A 17,920-nucleotide genomic window follows, 5' to 3' on the forward strand; every position below is an offset into this window, starting at 1 on the left:
CTCCAGCAAAAGTCTAACTGGGCCTTTACTTCCAGGCCCAGTTGGACGGTCCTTGGGCCCATCAAGGGATGGAATCTCTGCACCTGACAGGCTTACGTCACAAATCAACCCTCGAGCAGGGGGTGAACCTGGAGTGTCATGGAAAGTAGGAAACATGCAGAGTGGCCAGGCCACTGGGGATCCGTCTTTCTGAAATGGACCAGGAGAACCCTAGAGAAGAGCCGCTTGGGCTTAGCGACCATATTGCATCATGTGGTTCTATCTCGGCCAGAGCTGAATGGCCAGTAGTGGACACCTGACTCCGCAGCGACATCCTTGCGCCTGGGGTGCTCGTGGTAGGTGCTGGTGATCTTGGCCCAGGAGAGTCACGCCTCTTCCTGACTCCCCATTCAGTGGATCCCGTGGTTTGAAATCAGCCATACTGGCATCTACCCAGGGCAGCTGGCTACAGCTTCTCCTTTCCCTCCGGGAGCCAATTGCTAAACCCTAGGACCCAATAGGCTGACTCCGATTAGGTCTTTCAACTTTATGAATTCAAAACAGGCTAGGAGATGGTGGGCACCTGGCCTGGGGGTCGGGCTAGCTGTGCGCGGCCAGACACAGGTGGGATAAACAGGGCAGAGAGACGCAGAGGCAGCCTAAGATCCTGTTTCACTTCTCTGCCTAAGCTTAATTTACTTCTTGTTCTCATATCATTGGATTTAAGCTGTTGAATTGTGTAGTTTGGTAAGTGCCATCCCACCCTCCCACTCTCCCTCCCTACTTTGCTTTCTTCATTTTCTTCCTCCTTCCTTCCTCCCTCCCTCCCTCCCTTCTCTCTTTTTTACTTTTGGACTGTACCTGGAGGTACTAGCGCTTACTCCTGGCTCGGTGCTCAGGGATCATTCCTGGGAGGCTCAGGGGACCCTATGGGGTGTTGAGGATCAAATCCCGTTAAGCCACGTGCAAGGCAAACCTTCTAGCTGCGGTACTACTGCTCCAGCCCTATGTTAGGTTAAGTTTCTTAATCTCTCTGTGCCTGATTTTATCATGTAAACTAAGGGAAATGATAAAGAGTTTTTATCAGGCAGATAGGAGAATTAAGTGGATGGGTATGTGTTGAATCTCAGTTAAGTGTCTAACGTGTGAGAACCTATGGACTTTTTTTTTTAATCTTTCTTTTTTGTGTGTGGTTTTGAGGATCAGACCCAGGGTCTCAAGCAAGTGAAGAATGCAGTCTACCCCCTGAGCCACATTCTTTGCCTACAGTGACCCCTGAGTCAACAGCTGGAAATGTTTGGCGGTGCCTGGGAGCGACACCACCCATTGTCCAGGTGGAGATTTTGCATGTAGCAGTAACAATTGCCCGGCTGGGAGTTTTCTGCCACCTGTTTCCTGGGATGCTCAGGATTTCCACTGACCCTGAGGATGCCAGGGAAGTATCGAGAACTATGTCAGCTGTGGACTGTGTCTATGGTCAGGGAGGAAGGTGTAGAAGGAACTAATCTCCCTCGAAATTTCTGCCCCTCAGTAGGCCCACCCAGCTCCTTTCGAAGAGGTCTCTCTGCCCCACTGCAGCTTCCATGACTCACTCCCCAGGAAGGGCTCCACCCACCAGGCTTCCCTTTCCTCCTTAAAGTGCAAAGGGTTTGGTACTGGTGAATCCTTTGCACTCCAAGGACTTGCCAGAGAAGGGACAGGCAAGCAGAGAAGGTAGATGGCCGAGCACCACAGCCAGCCTGCAAGGAGAGTGACAGGTAGTGGTGGTTGGGGGGGGGGGGGGGCGGGGAGCAGCAAAGGTAAGAAACTTGTCTGGAGCCAGGCAGAGTTAGAAGAGAAACGGGTTCCCACCCAGATCCTATCTCCTTGCACCCAGGTGTGTGGCGGCCCAGGGCTCACGAGGAGTCCGCATGGCCCTTGGGATCAGGGCTGCCACTGCAGAGTAAGAGGACAAACATTTCCCCACGTGGGAAGGGACAGGCCACCGCAGGGTCATCACTGCGCTCAGTCCTCAGGCTTACCTGCCCCAGACCAAAGTCCAGGATTCTTCTGGCTTGGCTGCGCAGGGTGGGACAGCTAGGGCGCTCCGAACTGCTTTGGAAAGGAAAGATGTGTCTTAACACAGCACCCACGAGAAGCCTGGCCAATGGCTGGAAAATGACATTGAATGATACAATATATGAGGGTTGGGCCAGGCCAATAGAGGGAATGGCTGCCAGTCCCTGGGATAGTGGAAGTTACTACAAACTCAGATTCTGGGAGAAGATTCCAGAAGGATCTGATCTTGAGTGCAGCCCACTCTCTCAGGGCAGACAGGACCACAGGGGCTCCCATGGCTACTGTCCTTATCTCCTGGGCTCTCCTGGGCTCTGGACACGTCTCTGGAGGGGCAGGACTCCTTAACACTCACACCCAGAGCCTGTCTTTCCCCTTGCCCTGGAGTCCAGACAGCAGCCCTGGACCAGGAAACCCATCATCCAGGCTCTTGGTTAAATGGCGGGTCCTCTCCAGGAGACAGGGCTCACTCAGGATATTTCATAAACGTTTAAAACACCAAAGGTATTTTATTGTAGTGATCACTTAAATACAAATTTGACACAACAGTGGGGGAGGTGATAAGGCCAGGGGTGAGGCATTTGCTTGGCATGCAGCCCACCCTGGTTTGATTCCTGGCCCTGCATATGGTTCCCCGAGTACCATCAGGAGTGACCAGGTGTGGCCCCAAACCTCTCCCAAAGCCTGGAGGTGAAAGGCCGAGTATCTGGCCATCACACCTCCTCCTACCCAGAGGCAGCTCCATGTGGCCTGAGAGCCAGTTCTGCCCCAGCGGCTCAGCCCCAGACCCTCAGTGGCCGCTAGCTACTGCACTCCCTTCCTGTCTCAGTGAAAAAAAAAAAAAAAAGTATAGTCCCTGAGCATCGCTGGGGCTGAACCCAGGTAACAAAACAAAGTGTGTGCACGTGTGCGTGGAGCGCTGGTGTGCAGGCACCTCTCCGCAGGCATTAACACAGGCAGAATTAGGGCCATCGCAGGTGACCATCAGCCCCACCCGGCTCCGCGGGGCGGGGGTCTTAAGCCAGGCCCCACCCCACGTCTGGGTAGATGCCGGAGGCCTCGGGGCTCTTGCCCGAGGTCCTCCCAAGTGCTATGTGGCTTCCTAATGAGGCCGTCCCCCAAGGATCCGGGGACCCCTCTTGCGGTGCAGGACATCCTGCGTGACCCGGGTGCCCGCTAGTCGCGCAGCCGGACGTAGTCCTTGGGCGCCCAGAGCAGCCGCGGGCGGCGGATCTCGGCCCGCCGGCCGATGTCGGGGCTCCAGCAGAACTCGGGCGACAGCACCTTGGCGGGCTTGTGCAGCCAGAAGAACTTGTTGAGGTGGCTCTCGTCGTGCCAGCGCGCCTCCAGGCCGCGCGCGCGGTCCCGCAGCATGCCCCGCGCGCACTGGCCCGTGAGCCGCCGCAGGGCCGCCACGCTGCCCCCAAACACGGCCGCGTGGTAGTAGAAGTCGCCCTCGGCGGGGCCCAGCGCGGCAGCCGAGCGCGCGTCGCGCTCGAAGGGCAGCATCCCGAGCGGCCAGTGGTAGTGCCACGAGTGCAGCTGCGCCACCGTGTCGCCGAGCGCCTCGGGCCCGTAGGTGCCGCTGAAGAACTGGTCCACGTCCATGCAGAACACGAAGTGCGCCTCGGCGCCCAGCCGGCCGCCCAGCGCCGCGTGCAGCGTGTGCATGCGCCCCATGGACACGTCCTGCCAGCGCCGCAAGCGCGCCACGCGCTCCACGCGCAGCTGCCGCCCGGGGCCCAGCGGCACGGCGGGCACCGCGGCCGGCCGCTCGGTGAACACGTAGTACACCACGCGCTGGCCCACCATGAAGTGCTGCTCCGCCGACTCCAAGAAGCGCGCCAGGTATTTCTCCAGGTACCTGCCGGGAGGCCCAGGAGGTCAGCCCCCCAAGACCTTGGCCACATTCTTCTCCCCAGCCGCACCCCCCCTTCCCTGCGACCTGACTTGGCAGAACCCCCCAGGCAACTGCTCAAGGCTCCTCCATCTTCTTCCCCTCCACGAGAGAAAGCCAGGAGGACCTCCAGTGGGCACTGAGCAAGCGCAATGGAGGGCGGGGGACTGTGGTAGGAACAAAGTAGGGGCCCTTCTCATGCGCTCTGCCTCCAGTGGGGGGGTGGCTGCAGGAACCCCCAGCGTTGGCCAAATTCTGTCCCCTGACTTTCAGATCTCTCCTCCCCCTGCGGATGCATCCTTAGGAGAAATTTCTCCCTCGGGTGCCCAGCCCCCTCCCCCTGCTACCGGGGGCTCAGAGAGGCCCGCTGTGGCTCTCCGGAGGCCAGGAGGTCCCATTGTTTCACCTGTGAAAAGTAGATACGAGGTACATGGCCAGTGCCTTTGGGATTTCTTCTTGATACCTGGGGCAGTGCCGCCTTTGATGCGGTCTCTCCCTTCCTCGGTCACCTGTCCCTGCTGTCCACGCAAGGGGCAGCCCACAGGCCCTACCCCTTACTGTATGCCCCTGCGCCCGTGACCACCATTTGACCACCATTTCCTCTGCTTACCTGATTGTGCTCACCATCTGCAAGACTCATCCCCAAGGCCTCCTCCTGTCTCACCCCAAACCCAGGGCTTCCGGCGGAGCAGGCCCAGGCCTCTGGGTGGTCAGACAGTTCTGAGCCCCTGGCTTCCCGTGCCTCATGTCCGGGGAAGAGAGGGAAGAGCGGATGGCTGTGTGCTCACCTAGGCCTTGGAGTCTGGACCTGGGGGATCCTACCGCACCGGGGAACAGTGCTCCCCTGGCCTCCTTACCTGCCTAGCCCCCCCATGGCCCCTCCAGCAGCCAGGACTTACCTGCCCACAGCAAACACAGTCAGCCCAATGGTGAGGTTCTGCTGTAGCGCCTCCTGCTGAGCCACGTCTGGATCGAACATGCCGTCCCAAATGATGGGAGCCCCCCAGGATGTACAGGTCAAAACTTCCGGCCGGGCCCTGGCCAGGGCAGAGATGGGGAGTCAGATCCTTTCACACACACACCCCCACTCCAGCTGAAACCCCCTGCAGTGGGGGTGCTGGGAGAGAAGATAGCAGCGCCTTACCAGGGGTACAGGGGACCGGAGAAGTTGTCTCTCAGCAGGGGCATGATGGAGGCAGGGCAAGTTCCCAGGGGGAGGAGCTCTTCGAGGCGCCTGTGGGTAAGGGCAGCAGTGAGTGCTCCCACCATCCCACGCCCTCCCCAGTTGCCACCCCCCTCGGTGCAGGGACGAGAGGGTACCTGACCACAGGGACCGCGTACAGGAGCACTCCTAACAGGCTGAATGCAAGGACGATCAGCCGCCAGAAGATTCTTTTCCAGGTCCTGGTGGGTGGGGAGGGACGTCAGCAAGGTGCATGTAGACAGACACAGAGACACATCCATGTGCACCCGAGAGATGACGTGGCTCTGTTGGGTTCTGAACACAGTGGATCTGTCCCGTTCGTGCAAGAAGCCAGGCCTCACGGCTGCTCTCCTCGGAAGCCTGTGTCACCAGCTGCTGGCCTCTGCCAGCACCCCAGTCTCAGTGTCTGCACTAGCGCGCCAGGTCAATGTCACGCCCACACAAGTGGGCCCGTGTGGTGACATCCACACAAACGCACCCCCGCCGTGACGTCCACACAAGCGCTCACACGTCATGACATCCAAACCCGCTTGCGTCATGACGTTCACACAGGTGCACCCACATCATGACGTCCATGCCTCCTGCACACCCTTCTCTCCTCCCACAGATGGTTGGGAGTACAGCAGGATGCAGTTCTTCACCTCACCCTGAAGTTATTCTATCTCGGTACTGAAAGCTTCCAGCCTCCTAATGAGCATTGATTGGGGGTAGCACGCTTTGCCTGGCCCGCCCCTTCTGAGCAGATCAACCTATAATCCTTGCCTTTCCCCAGCCATACTGGGCAGCAGTGTTGGGCCAGGTAACATTCAGGTGCTTAGCCCAGCAGGGAGCTTGACCTCAGACAGGGAGAGATCTGGCCCCAGGATGCAGGGAGCTTGTAGGTTGGGGGCTGAAAGCTGACATCAGTCTGGGGTCTAGAGGTGAGCTTCTAAGGCTCGGGAGGGCCAGCTTGGGTTAGGGACCATGTGTCTATAAAGACTGAAGTCCCCAGTCCTTCCACAGAGCTCAGCAGCCCCCTTCTGGCCCAGAGCAGGGGTACTCTGGGATTTTTCCATGGTTGGTTGGTTGCCAGGGAGGGTCCTGAAAATTGCACCGTAAGTCCCTCCCAGTGGGGAGGTGCCGCCAGCAGGTCAATCTGTACCTGTGAGGCGAGTGCATCAGCAATCTCATGGAGCCTTCAGAATTCCAGATACCCCAAAATTGCTGCTGTGCCTTTGGCCAGACCCCAAAAACTTGGGGCAAAGATTACCAAGAAAGTAAACGGCCAAAAGTTAGGTATGTGGGAGACACACTCACAGACCACCTCCGGCTCAGCTATATAATTGGAGGCATGGCCTCTCTGGTTCCTGATCGAACTGCTTAATGGCCATGACCCCAGAGACTCAGAAACAAATCTCGAAACCCAACAGCTTTTGGCAGAAATGCATCCAGTCCCTACAGTAGGTTACCGGCGCTGGGCCACCCTAGGTGGGAATAGGTTTCATGCCTTGGCCTGTTCCCCCTGATGGCCCAGTGGCCACCATCCTCCAGAGGCCATTGGACAGTCAGGTTTGGGCCCGCAGTGATGAGACACGCTGGGTCTCATGGGATGGGGGTGGAGCTGGCCCTTTCCTCCCCGTCCCAACGAGACACCGAACAGCCTCTTTGGCTCCTGATCAAGCCGTTTAATAGCCATGATTCCAGAGACTCAGAAACAAATCTCAAAATCCAGTGGCTTTGGGCAGAAATGCATCCAGACGTGCAGTAGATTACTGTCGCCAAGCCACCCCAGGGGGGAAAGGGTGCTGTCCCTCCGCCTGCTCCCCCTTGGCGGTTCGGTGGCTGCCATCCTCCAGAGGCCACTGGACAGTCAGATTTGGGCCTGCAGTGATGAGACACGCGTGGCCTCACAGGATGGGGGTGGTGGCCCTTTCCTCCCCATCCCAGCAAGACCCCAAGTTGCCCACGAACAGCCTCTCTGGCTCCTGATCAAGCTGCTTAATGGCCATGATCCCAGAGACTCAGAAACAAATCTTGGAACCCAGTGGCTTTCGGCAGAAATGCATCCGGACCCCGCAGTAGGTTACTGTCACCAGGCCATTCCAGGGGGGAAAGGGTGCTGTCCCTCTACCTGCTCCCCCTTGGCAGCTTGGTGGCCGCCATCCTCCAGAGGCCATTGGACAGTCAGGATTGGGCCTTCAGTGATAAGACACGTGGGGCCTGACGGGATGGGGGTGGAGCCGCTATACTGGCATTTTTGGTGTTGGAGAATGGGCACTGGTGAAGGTAAGAGTGTTTTAATCTATGACCGAGACTTAAACCCAAAAGCTTTGTAACTGGTCTCATGGTGAATCAATAAATAAAATTATAAAAAAAAATTTTTTAAAAAGTTCCTCCCAGAAATCTTATCCAGCACTCCCCATGGATAAGCTCATTACAGATTTTACATCTCAAGACATCTCCCAGGTAGTCTACAGATTATGAATCATTCTCATAGAATATACTTTTGTATAAATTTTACACATATTGAAGAAGGGGACATAGATCTCTGTTCGCTTTAATGGGGTGCAGGATAAGGGAAAAATGGGTATTTTAAAAAAAAATTTTATTAGTGAAACACAATGAAGTACAGTTTTAGGCTTACAAATTTTTGTGCTTGGGTTTCAGTTATACAATGATCCAGTACCCATCCCTCCAACAGTGCTCATTCTCCATCATTTACATTTTTAAAAAAAAATTTGTTAGTGAAACACCATGAGGTACAGTTGTAGATTTACAAATTTTTGTGCTTGGGTTTCAATTTTACAATGACCAAACACCCATCCCTCCACCAGTGCCCATTTTCTACCACCATGGATCCCAGTATCCCTCCCATCCCACCCTGCTTCTGTGGCAGGGTATTCCCTTTTGTTCTCTCTCCTTTTGGGTGTTGTGGTTTGCAAAAGAGGCATTGAGTGTCAATCATGTTTGGTCTATATTCTACTTTTAGCATGCTTCTCCCATCCTGGGAGGATCCTCCCAACACCCTTTATTTGGTGCTCCTTTCTCTATCTGAGCTCCCTTTTTCCCCTAGAGTGTGTGACTGGCCTCCAAGCCATGGAGCAAAACTCCTGGTACTAATCTCGTCCACTCTTGGGTGTTAGTCTCCTATTTTGTTACTTTATGTTCCCCAGATGAATGCAATCTTTCTATGTCTATCCCTCTCTTTCTGACTCATTTTGCTTAACATGATACTTTCCATGTAGTACCACTTGTATGTAAATTTCATGGCTTCATCTTTTCTAACAGCTACATAGTACTCTAGAAAAATGGGTATTTTGGATACAACTATTCAGAAGCAGACATGACAAGGGCAAACCTCCACCTTACCATCATCTACAGCAAATGTATTTAGACCAAAAAAAAAAAAAAAAGAAAAAAAATTAAGAAAACCACATCCCTTTCAGCCTTGGTTTCTGTCTAAAAGCCACTTCCTAGCTACTAACCAATGCAAGCTAATTTTCTCACTTTGTGTCTTTTATGTCCATTGGACAAATGATCAAGCCCACTGCTGCAGCACTCAGAAACCAATGTCCCTGTGTGTCTGAGACAAGGTGTGGCCTGGGACTGATGGGGAAGGGCTTGCAGATAGAACAAAGTGTCATTCCTCAAGGCTGTGAATCTTGAACTTCCATCTCCTCATCTATAAAATGTGGAAAATAAAAACACTTGCCCAGGAGCTGTTCCGGACATTGAGTGGATTTCAGCCAAGTGATTAGAACTAGGTCTGGCACAGAATAAAAGCTCTAAGAGCTTAAGTAGTTGGCTTTTTTTTTTTTTTGTTACTTGCTGAGCAGACTCTCACCAATCCTCAGGCAACCTCCGAGTCGCCTCTGTGTTTGAAAAAAAAAACATCCTCCCAAATCTGGTTACCCTAGTTTCTGTCAAGAAGGTTGCCTGCTTTTTTCCCTTCTTCCACAGTCCTGTTCCTCAGGACTATTCAGGTATATTCAGTCCATGGCTCTAAAGGAGGGGGGGTGTGTGTTTGTATATACCTGCATGCTAATTCATTGACAGCACCTCTTATTTATAGCCACACCAGAACCTTGGGTGCATCCTAGTTCCACCCTTTACTGTGCGGCTCAGGGTTGGGTTGACTTTGCTTCCTTGATCTCCCCACTGTTTGCTTCTCCTGCCCTGCAGGGGCCCTGGCTGGCACGTCCCTCACCGCTCCCTTCTCACACAGCTGCCCGTGGTCACATTGCGATAACAAATACTCCAAACTGTTTGCATGTGATGGGGGTAGGTAAATCCCGGAGGGGTAATATATGCAGCCGGCATCCATATGGAAAACAGCCCCCCTCAGCCTCGCTTTGATTATTGTCAAAGACGGATTGGAGCAACGAGCTGTTTTGCCTATGAAATGAGCATTTTGTAAAAAGAAACGGGCTAGGGAGATAACTCAGGTGGTCAAGCACAACAAGCCCAAATTTAATCTCTGGCACCTGAGGATCCCCCTGAGCACCGCTATGAGTGGCCCCAGGTTCCCTGAGCACCACTGGGTGTACCCCACCCGCGCCCTCAAAAAAAAAAAACCCTAACAGCAAAATGAGTGAGCCAGGTGCTCCCGTGTCTGCTTGCGGACGTGCAGACACTTCACTGCTGCAGCTCTTTCGAAACCCACTTAGTGAAGGGAGGTGCCACGCTCAGTGTGGAAAAGTTCACGGAGCAAGAGGTTCATGTGGCTCTCCTCCTTCGCGCATCTGAATTCTATTAGCCACAAGGGCAGAATTCATCTCAAGGTGATCAACCCAGCCTGAGCCCTCCAGGGGTCCTACCCTAAGTTATCCCCTGAGCACCAACAGCTGTGAGAGGCTCATCGTGGATAACAAATGCCAGCTCCGCTCCGGACAGGCCCAGGCCCAGGCCCCGGAGTTTCAGGATCTTGGAGGACCAAATGCTTTTCCATTACTCAGTGCCCTCTCTGCGGCTTCCCTTCTGGGAGAGGGCTGGGGTCCAGGGCCCCAGAAGAGAGTCCTGGATCAGTGCCCATCTGTGGACTCCTGCCCTCCGGTCCAAGGCTGTTGCCCCACACCTAGCACCTCCCCACGCTTTGCTACAGTTTTCTCTGCAGCCTCTATCCTGAGTCCCTTCTCACCACCCACGCCAGGTGCTGAGTGCTGGGGTGCTGTGCTTCTCCCTCAGTGTCTTCCTGCCTCCCCAGGACCCCGGGAACCTCTGCTCAGCGGTCACCCCACGGTGATGTGGCTGTCTTGCCCCACTAGATTCTTAGACTGTGCTCTGAGACCCAGGCCCCAGTTCCGTGGGGTTGTGTGCATGTGTGTATGTGTGCCTGTGTGTTCAGTGGGTGAACACCGCAGGACCGTGTTCATTCCTTGTCTTCATGATCTTTCTCAAAGTTTTATTTCTGTGCTTAAAAGTTCCATTTCCTGGGCCCAGAGAGTGTTCACGGGGCTGATGCATGTCAAGCATACAGGAGGCTGGGATTGGGTCCCCAACATTGTACAGCCCCCTCCTGAGCACTGGGCTGGGAGTAGTTCTCAAGCAATTCCAGAAATGGTGACCCTATGTCCCCTCCCCCCCCAAACAATTCTATCTTCCTCAGGGTATATCTATTCTCCCTCTCTCCTCTCCCTTTCACCTTCTCCCTCTCCCCAACCTCTCTCCTAGACATTTATGAAGCCAGACAATCTACTAGGGTTTGTTTTTGTTATTTTAGTGGGTTACAGGCAGGATGCTTGGGGGTTAATCCTGGTGGTGCTCCAATCTGCCTGCTTCCTGCCTGCAGATTCACTCTGGCCCTGCTTGCTGAGGTCTGAGAGGCCATGAAAGGTAAACCCAGGAAGGGTCAGTCTTTGCTCAGCTCACATCTGTCAGGGGTGGGACCTACCAGAACCTCAAGCCTGAGGGGATACCCCGAGCCAGACATATCCTCTCACCTGGGCTCTTAAGACCTGGCCCCATCACAGCCTCAAGCTTTGCCTCTGGGGGACCCACACTGCTTCTTGTGTTTTTTTCTGGGCCACACCCCATGGTGGGGGAGGTGGAAGGGCAGTGCTGGGGGTTGCTCCCCGCAGCCTCCGTCTCTTTTCTCCAGCTCAAAGAGCTTTTCTCCCTTCCTGCGACCCTGCTAGGTGCTAAGCTTGGCACTAGGTGAAAGGCACATTCTGTGCAGGGCCAGAAGAAGCTGGTGTGTGCTCAGCCTCTCCCCTGCACCAACCCTCCTCCCTCTTCCCAGACTCCCCATGGGAGTGTTATCCTGGCACTATCTGGTCTCAGGAGATTCAGGTGAGTATGAACTGTTAAGTCAGGAAGGGGCTGGAGTTGAGCTCAGATGTGTGCCAGTTCTGGACCGCTGTGTTCACAGAGTCCCCTCTCTGATCCTTCCTCTACTTTTCTTGCTCAAATATTTTCAGAAGGACCCTGTTCCCCTCAACTCCCTCATCACATCTCCACCAAAAGAGGTGACCCGTCGCCTACCCCATGCCCTGCTCCCTGACCCTGCTTTGTCTTCAAGGAGTCCACCATCAGTCATTCATTCCTACATGGTCACACATTCTGGTTTGGGTGGGCTGTCCCCTTGATCTTCCTTCTTGGGCTCACCCAACTTGAGGGACACTAGGAATCACCCAGATCTTCCCTGGCCCCAAACTCTCCCTTATCCCCCTGTCCAAGCCAAGGATCAGTTCTGCATCTTCTTCAAGTACTTTTGATGTAGGCAGGCAGGTAACCAAGGAAGGACTCCCCTGTGCCAATGGAATTCCTGGGAAATAATAGCCCGGAGGTCACAAAAAGCCCAACTTGTGAGCTCAGGAACTAAGGCCTCATGAGACCTTCACCTGGTGCCAAGAGACCTAGAGAAGCTGGATGGACCCCCCTCCCAGAGAAACTCCAGCAGGAACAAAGGCCACGAAAGTAATGTCAAAGAAGACCATTGACTACTACCCTCTTGGCAAACACCTTAGCGATGGACTTTTACCTAGGTAGAAGTCCCACGTGGGGGCAGTTTGGAAAAACCTATAAAAGCCACCTTGGACAGAGGAAGGGTGCTCATATGCTGCCCGAGCCCATGTGCTGCTTTGTCCAAGAGGCCGAGCACATGTGATGCCCGAACACATGTGTCACCTGCATCTCCACTTCTGAGATGTGTTGGCGTCTCTCCATCTCTGGAGAAGCCTGTGTTCTCCCTGAGCATATTACTCTCCCTCATTCCCCTTCCACAAACACTCCCAATAAAATCTGTTTTTTACTTCACTGCTCTACTCCTCAAATCCCTTTCTGCAAGAAGATATGGACCAGAAAACCCTGGGTAAGGTTTAGGACTGACTCTCCTTTCCTGCAAAGAGCAATTCCTCACTCCAGCCTGACTCCATGGCCTCCCGAAATATCTGGTGGTAGGAATCAAATCCTATGCCAAGAAGACCAAACGGACATCAGTTGTGGCTTGACAGCCACCTTGTGGGGCTGCAGGACTTGAGGTTGTGCTGTGCAGGGGCTCATCACAGACTTTTTCAATCCTAGCCTTCTCAGCTGGTCCCCGGGTGGCAGAGGCGGATCGGGAGAAAGTGACCATCTCCCTCCTCTCACCTCACATAAGCCACCCATGGGGGCCCACCGACTTCATTCTTGGCGAGCCAGCCAGGAGTTTGCAGTGACGAAACCCATGCTGAAGGAAATCTGCAGTGGAGGTCTGCTCCCTGGTAAATCTCTAAGGAGGCACTGGAGGGAGGAATGTAATAACCTCTCTGTGAATGTGTGTGCATGAGCACCCCATTAGGTCCTCCCGCCAGGCGTAATTCTGTGACCTGGTACCCTTATGGTCCCATGAAAAGGTTATGGAGTTTGTGTGGGCTGTTTGTGAAAATTCCACGAGGATACACATATGGCATAGGGTGGTGCTGACATGGAAGCTGAACCACTAAGGCTAAACCCTCCACCGGCCAGGCAGCACCTGAATAGTCTCTCTGAAGAGGCATCCCTCCTTTGTCTGTCACATGTCACCAATCACTATGGGAGGAAAACACTAGTGAAAAGTTCCTAAAATATTAAAAGCAGGAGATCAACTCCCAAGCAGGTACCCTTTCACCTTGCCTCAAGAGAACTGGCTAGACTGGCTAGGAGGTCGACTGAAATGTAAAGAATGAAGGGAGTAAGCTGGGTTAGCTTAGGCAGTTAGCGAGGTCTCTTGAAAGCCACAGCAGGGTTGGGCTTGGGCACACAGCTGTGGGTCTGCCTGATACCAGGCCCACCTAGGGGTGCCAGGTGGAAGTAGAGGCCATTGATGATGCCCAAATTTTATGGACCAGAGGCCGATATATAAGGGGTTAGAGTTCCCTCAGGAGAAGCTCCTCAGAAGAAAATAAAGAGAAAAGTTTGCCAAAGAACCACTCTGTTTTAGATTTTTTCTTCCCCACTAGGTTGCATACTAAGACACAGGAAGAACTTTCAGTTAGCTGGATTAAGAAAGAAGTGTCTTAACGACCTCTGTAACAGTGTGTGGTCTAATACAAATTAGAGCATCATAAAGGTGGCCAGTGAACGGCAGATTGCATTATTACACCATCTTGCAGCCAGACCTTTTTTGCAAGAAGCAAAAGAGATGGAATTATCAAAGCAGTGGAGGCATAAAAATGTGAGATCATATGATTAACTGTTTAACTGGGATGAAGAAGTGTGTCAGTGAGCCTGTTAATTATAATGGGCTGAAAGGTCTTGAAACAGTGCTAAGCGCAAGGAGAAATTGAAATTCTCCATCTAAATCCTACTGTGAAAGGTTAAAGGGTTCCTGATCCCTGAAATTCTCTCAACTCCAGAACCTGTACTGTTTAGAAGGGGAGGGGAACTAGAGCCAAAGGCAGAAAAGTTCTAGATAAGGGCTTTGTGAGACAGTGCAGAGCTATTTTTAATGAGAAATTAGACTGTTTTACAAATAACAGAAGCACAGAAGTCTTCAAAATTAAAGAAAGTTTTCTCATGTTTTCATAAACATTTGCAGTTCAAGTGTTTTCTTATGCTGATATCTGAAAGTTTGGTAAGACACAAGGACCCTTTTCTGTGTCTGAAAACATACATACATATATATATATATATATACATATATATATATACATATATATATTTTCCCCCCTGTGTGGAATTGGTAAAAACATCTGGACTAGAAAACTCATGATTTGAAAAAACTGAGGTTAAAAAACTAAAACTGGTTCAAAAAATTGGGGGCGGAGCAATAGTACAGTAGGTAGGGCATTTGCCTTGCACATGGCCAACCTGGATTTGATCCCCGGCATCCCATATGGTTCCCCAACCAATGCCAGGAGTAATTCCTGAGTGCAGAGCCAGGAGTAACCCCTGAGCATCGGTGGATGTTTCCCCCCAAAACAAAAATAAATAACTTTAAAAACAAAACAAAACAAAAATCATAATTTAGTTTAAGAAATAGATTCCTAAAAGTTATAAAATTGGAGGAATCCAAACAAATGGACAAAACTCTATTATTTCACCCCACCATTCCAGGAGGAATCCAGGGAAAGATACTGAAAAGAAACTGAAGGAAAAAATGCGCAGTTTTAAACTCAGCTACAAAGAGCTGCTTCAACTTTAGTAGCTTATTAAAAGATAACTTTTCACGTTAAGTTCTGTCACCAGGTATCAACCTAGTCTTGACCTTAAGAGAGCTTTATCCACAAGTGTGAAATCCCTACTGTTTCATGGTAATGGTTTTGAGTGTTTAACCCTTTTACATCTGTGTTTTCCTAGAAATTGGAATTCTAAAAAATGAAAATTTTAAATATTTTTTTCTGGTTAATTCTTAAAATGAAATGAACTTTTGCCAAGAGTAATATATGTTATAAGATCTTTAACTGTGAGCATCTTAAAGCCTTTTGAATATCTCTAGAATTTATTTGATGCTTTTGAAAGAATATTGCAGTTTTTGTCATGCTAACTGAGATAATGATAGCAACTTCTAAATTTTTGGAAATATGTTTGTATGACATTCAGTAAAATAGGAACGTTAAAACCTGAGACTATAAGGAGTAAAGATGTATATTTTCTTTTTCTTTTTGGGTCACACCCGGTGATGCACAGGGGTTACTCCTGGCTCATGCACTCAGGGGACCATATGGGATGCTGGGAATCGAACCTCTGTCAGCCGCGTGCAAGGCAAATGCCCTACCTGCTGTGCTATCGCTCCAGCCCCTAAAGATGTATGTTTTAAATAAGAAAGATAACAGATGGAAATATCAGTGGGAAAAAAAGAGAGGAATCCAATTGAAGTGAAACTGGTTTTGAAAACGGAATGAAGAAATTACAGGACAAAATGAATGTAAATGAATGTGCAGAAAGCTTGAAGTTGTTTTTTAAGGAAACTATTATCACACTGTATTGTTATAAGAAACTCTTTAACTAATATCCCCAGAATTGTTCTAGTACCTTTTTGGCAAGGTAAAAGATATTAATTAGATGGATGGTCTGGACTCCTGTTACAGTGCTCTTAAACAATTGGAAACCAAGGTTTGCAACACGGAATTAAATGAATTATACATGATGTTAAACTGCATGCTCTATCTCTACAGATCTTAATGCTTCTTTTGACTAGGGGCCAGAGCAAATGAGTATATTGCACCTCATTGTGAGTACAGTGAAATATTTGCTTTTCCTTCTTTGCACCTTCAGTACATTTTTGATGCTTTATGGCACTATGTTGGTTTGCATAAATCCAGATAAGAAGTGGCAACGGACTTTTACTTAGGTAGAAGCCCCATGTGGGGCAGGCTGGAGAAACCCTATAAAAACCACCTTGAATAAAGGAAGGGCGCATATATGCTGCCTGAGCCCACGCACTGCTTGTGTTCACGTAGCCAAGCACATGTGGTGCCCGAGCACATGTGTCACCCAGATCTCCCCTCCTGAAACGTGTAACAGGGCTCTCTCCACCTTTGGGGAAGTCCGCGTTCTCCTGTGAGCATGTCAGTCATTTTCTCTCCCTCCTTCCCCTTCCTAAAAGACTCCAACTAAAACGCTTTTACTTCATTGCTGTCTACTTCCTGAAATCCCTTTCTGCAAGAAAAGACATGAGCCCAGAAACCCTGCGTAAGGCCTACGACTGAGTTTCCATTCCTACAGAGCAATTCCTTGCTCCAGCCTGAGTTTGTGGCCCCCTGAAATATCTGGTAGTGGGGATCAAGTCCCATGCCAAAAAGGCCAAGCGGTAAAATATTGACAGTCACCTGGTGCGGCAGGTGGGGCTCTGGCTCATGCAGTTCAGGGACCCATTGCGGATTTTATCAGTCCTAGCCTTCCCAGCCGGTGCTGGGTTGGCAGAGGCAGATCAGGAGGAAGTGAGCATGTAAGGGACCCATGGGGGCCCACTAACTTCACCTTCTCTGTCATTGTCTCCCAGGACTAATACCCAAACTGGCCCCAAACAAATTAGGAACTGAAATCAGAAATCAAACGCCAGCAAGTTCTTCAGAACAGAGAGGGAAGTTGGAAAGAGGGAGAATGTCCGGATAAGGCAGGGCTAAGCCCACAGGGACTGTGCCGCAGGGCCAGCCCTTTTGAAATGTGCTTCCTAGTTCTTTGTTTATAAAAATGGCTTTTTGAGGCTGGAGAGATAATACAGCGGGCAGGGCGGGGCACTTGCCTTGCACACGGCTGACCTGGGTTTGATCCTCAGTATCCCATCGGAGTCCCTGAGTACCACCAGGAGTAATTCCTGAAAATTACAGAGCCAGGAGTGACCCTTGAGCATCAGCGCGTGTGAGACCCCAAAACAAAATAAATGGTTCCTTGGGAGACAGTGAGCTCAGGGCCTGCACCACAAAGAACCCCAGCATCGACCCCAGAGGACTGAGGTGAAGGGTCCCTTCAGCACCGTGTCCCTGGCAGCAGTGGATGGGATCTTGGGAGCCACAGTCCGGCCCAGACAGCACTCCAGCTGTCCTGTTCGTTCCTCCAGCTGCCCTCCGCCCCCACCATTGGCAGTACCCCCCCACTCACCTGAGTCCTTCTTTGAGAGCCATGCGGAAAAGCCCCCTCTGTTCACCACCCGGACCTGCTCCCAGTGGCTCAGAGCTCCTTAGCAGATGAGAAACCCACAGGAACCGGTGGGAGCGGCTGGCCCGGGGGACCTTGGGAGGCTGTCCCTGCCGGAGGGTGCCTGCCCGGAGGGAGGTGGGTCTGGGGTGGGGCTGCAGGCCCGGGCCAATCACCCGAAGAGGGTGGAGCGGAGGAAGCGGCTCAGTTGGCCAGCTGGCCGCTGAGCCACCTTGAACAGACTCCACTTCCATCTCAGGGGTGCTGGCACCCCCTCTTTGGTGGCGCCGGACCGGGATCAGGGGACAGACAATGTCACCAGGGAAGCTAATGCCCAGCCAGATCACCCCATCAAGTGTCCCTGCTGTAATCTCAGGGGCTTTATGCTGTAGTTGAATGGGGTGTGTTAGTCACTCGGGGGTGGTAAGGGTGTGGGGAGAACGCAGTTCTGCAAGTTTCTGCTGGGCGCTGACTCTCAAGGGGCAGCCTATCAGTCATCAGAGTTTTGTGGATTGTAACCATAAGAGAATACATAGTAGCACTGTCCTCCCGCTGTTCACCCATTCGCTCAAGCGGGCACCAGTAACATCTCCATTGTGAGACTTCTTGTTACTGTTTTTGGCGTATCAAATATGCCATAGGGAGCTTGCCAGTCTCTGCCATGCAGGCGGGATACTCTCGGTAGCTTGCTGGGCTCTCCGAGAGGGACGGAGGAATCGAACCTGAGTAGGCCGCATGCAAGGCACACACTCCACCCACTGTGCAATTCA

The 17,920-nt window shown here is 51.9% G+C and overlaps 1 protein-coding gene across 1 annotated transcript; it reads right to left on the reverse strand.

Moving 5' to 3' along the window:
* Nucleotides 1–3,210: 3,210 nt before the first annotated feature.
* Nucleotides 3,211–17,210, reverse strand: A3GALT2 (alpha 1,3-galactosyltransferase 2). The gene is made up of 5 exons (XM_056123161.1): nt 17,115–17,210; nt 5,252–5,335; nt 5,076–5,165; nt 4,831–4,968; nt 3,211–3,898 (listed from the first exon to the last, which is right to left on the reverse strand). Exons 1-5 carry the CDS (start codon nt 17,135–17,137, stop codon nt 3,211–3,213), a joined length of 1,023 nt encoding a protein of 340 aa, XP_055979136.1. The 5' UTR covers nt 17,138–17,210.
* Between the last annotated feature and the right edge of the window lie 710 nt (nt 17,211–17,920).

Source organism: Sorex fumeus, unplaced genomic scaffold, assembly GCF_029834395.1.
Source record: "Sorex fumeus unplaced genomic scaffold, SorFum_2.1 ptg000047l, whole genome shotgun sequence".
NCBI classification, from domain to species: Eukaryota; Metazoa; Chordata; class Mammalia; order Eulipotyphla; family Soricidae; genus Sorex; species Sorex fumeus.

What these genes read in the sequence shown, in the direction of transcription:
- A3GALT2 (XM_056123161.1), bottom strand. Translation starts at nt 17,137, where the DNA reads ATGGCTCTCAAAGAAGGACTCAG. An exon ending in GCTCTCAAAGAAGGACTCAG is followed by an intron (nt 5,336 to 17,114) that starts GTGAGTGGGGGG and finishes CCCACCCACCAG; the next exon opens with GACCTGGAAAAGAATCTTCT. An exon ending in ACTGTGTTTGCTGTGGGCAG is followed by an intron (nt 3,899 to 4,830) that starts GTAAGTCCTGGC and finishes GCCTCCCGGCAG; the next exon opens with GTACCTGGAGAAATACCTGG.